This window comes from Phytophthora parasitica (assembly GCF_000247585.1).
Source record: "Phytophthora parasitica INRA-310 unplaced genomic scaffold supercont2.17, whole genome shotgun sequence".
Lineage (NCBI taxonomy): Eukaryota > Oomycota > Peronosporomycetes > Peronosporales > Peronosporaceae > Phytophthora > Phytophthora nicotianae.
Genome location: NW_008649003.1, coordinates 914160 through 915037, shown reverse-complemented (window position 1 = coordinate 915037; position 878 = coordinate 914160). Strand labels below are relative to the sequence as shown.

Below are 878 nucleotides of genomic sequence, written 5' to 3'. Positions count from 1 at the left end.
GAGATCTTGCTGAACGCTACACCACGATACAACGAGCACGGCGAAGTGAAGGGCATGGTTGGTATTGGCCAAGATATTACGGAGCGTATTGCTCAAGAACAAGAGTACAGCCGTTTGATTGATACTGCGAACGCTCCAATTTTCGGTGTAGACATTAACGGTCACGTTAATATCTGGAATCGAAAGGCTGCCGACATCATGCAGTACACGAACGAGGATGTGTTGGGCAAGGACTTGGTGGCCGAATTCATTTCGAATGAGTACAAAATTCCCGTGCGGAGTGTGTTGGAGAAAGCTTTCGAAGGTATTGAAACTGCCAACTTTGAGTTCCCGTTGATCACGAAGGCAGGTCGTCGCGTGGAAATCTTGCTAAACGCAACACCGCGATACAATGAGCGTGGAGAGGTCATGGGTATGGTTGGTATTGGCCAGGATATCACTGATCGCATTGCCCAGGAGCAAGAATATACGAGATTAATTGACTCGGCCAATGCCCCGATCTTCGGTGTGGATGTGAATGGCTGCGTGAATATCTGGAACAAGAAGGCAGCAGAGATCACGCAGTACACGCCCAATGACGTGATGGGTGAGAACTTGGTGGAGAAGTTTATCACGGAAGACTATCGCGAGGCAGTTGGTCGCGTTTTGTCGAAAGCCCTTGATGGAGTTGAAACAGCAAACTTCGAGTTCCCATTGATGACCAAGGCAGGACGGAGAGTGGAGATTCTGCTGAATGCGACATCGAGGTTCAATGAACACGGAGAAGTGATTGGTATGGTTGGAATCGGCCAAGACATCACTGAACGTATCGCTCAGGAACAGGAGTACACTCGCCTGATTGATACTGCTAATGCCCCGATCTTTGGTGTCGATATCAA

General features: G+C 48.9%; 1 protein-coding gene across 2 annotated transcripts in view; it reads left to right on the top strand.

Annotated features, from left to right (window-relative positions):
• PPTG_22501 overlaps positions 1 to 878 on the top strand; it is a gene marked incomplete at its 3' end in the record, with an annotated part of 22027 nt that overhangs the window by 10373 nt on the left and 10776 nt on the right. For both annotated transcript variants that reach the window (XM_008904353.1, XM_008904354.1), the window contains exon 3: positions 4 to 878. In XM_008904353.1, the coding sequence (XP_008902601.1) occupies positions 4 to 878 (875 nt within the window). The remainder of the gene's footprint in view (positions 1 to 3) is intronic.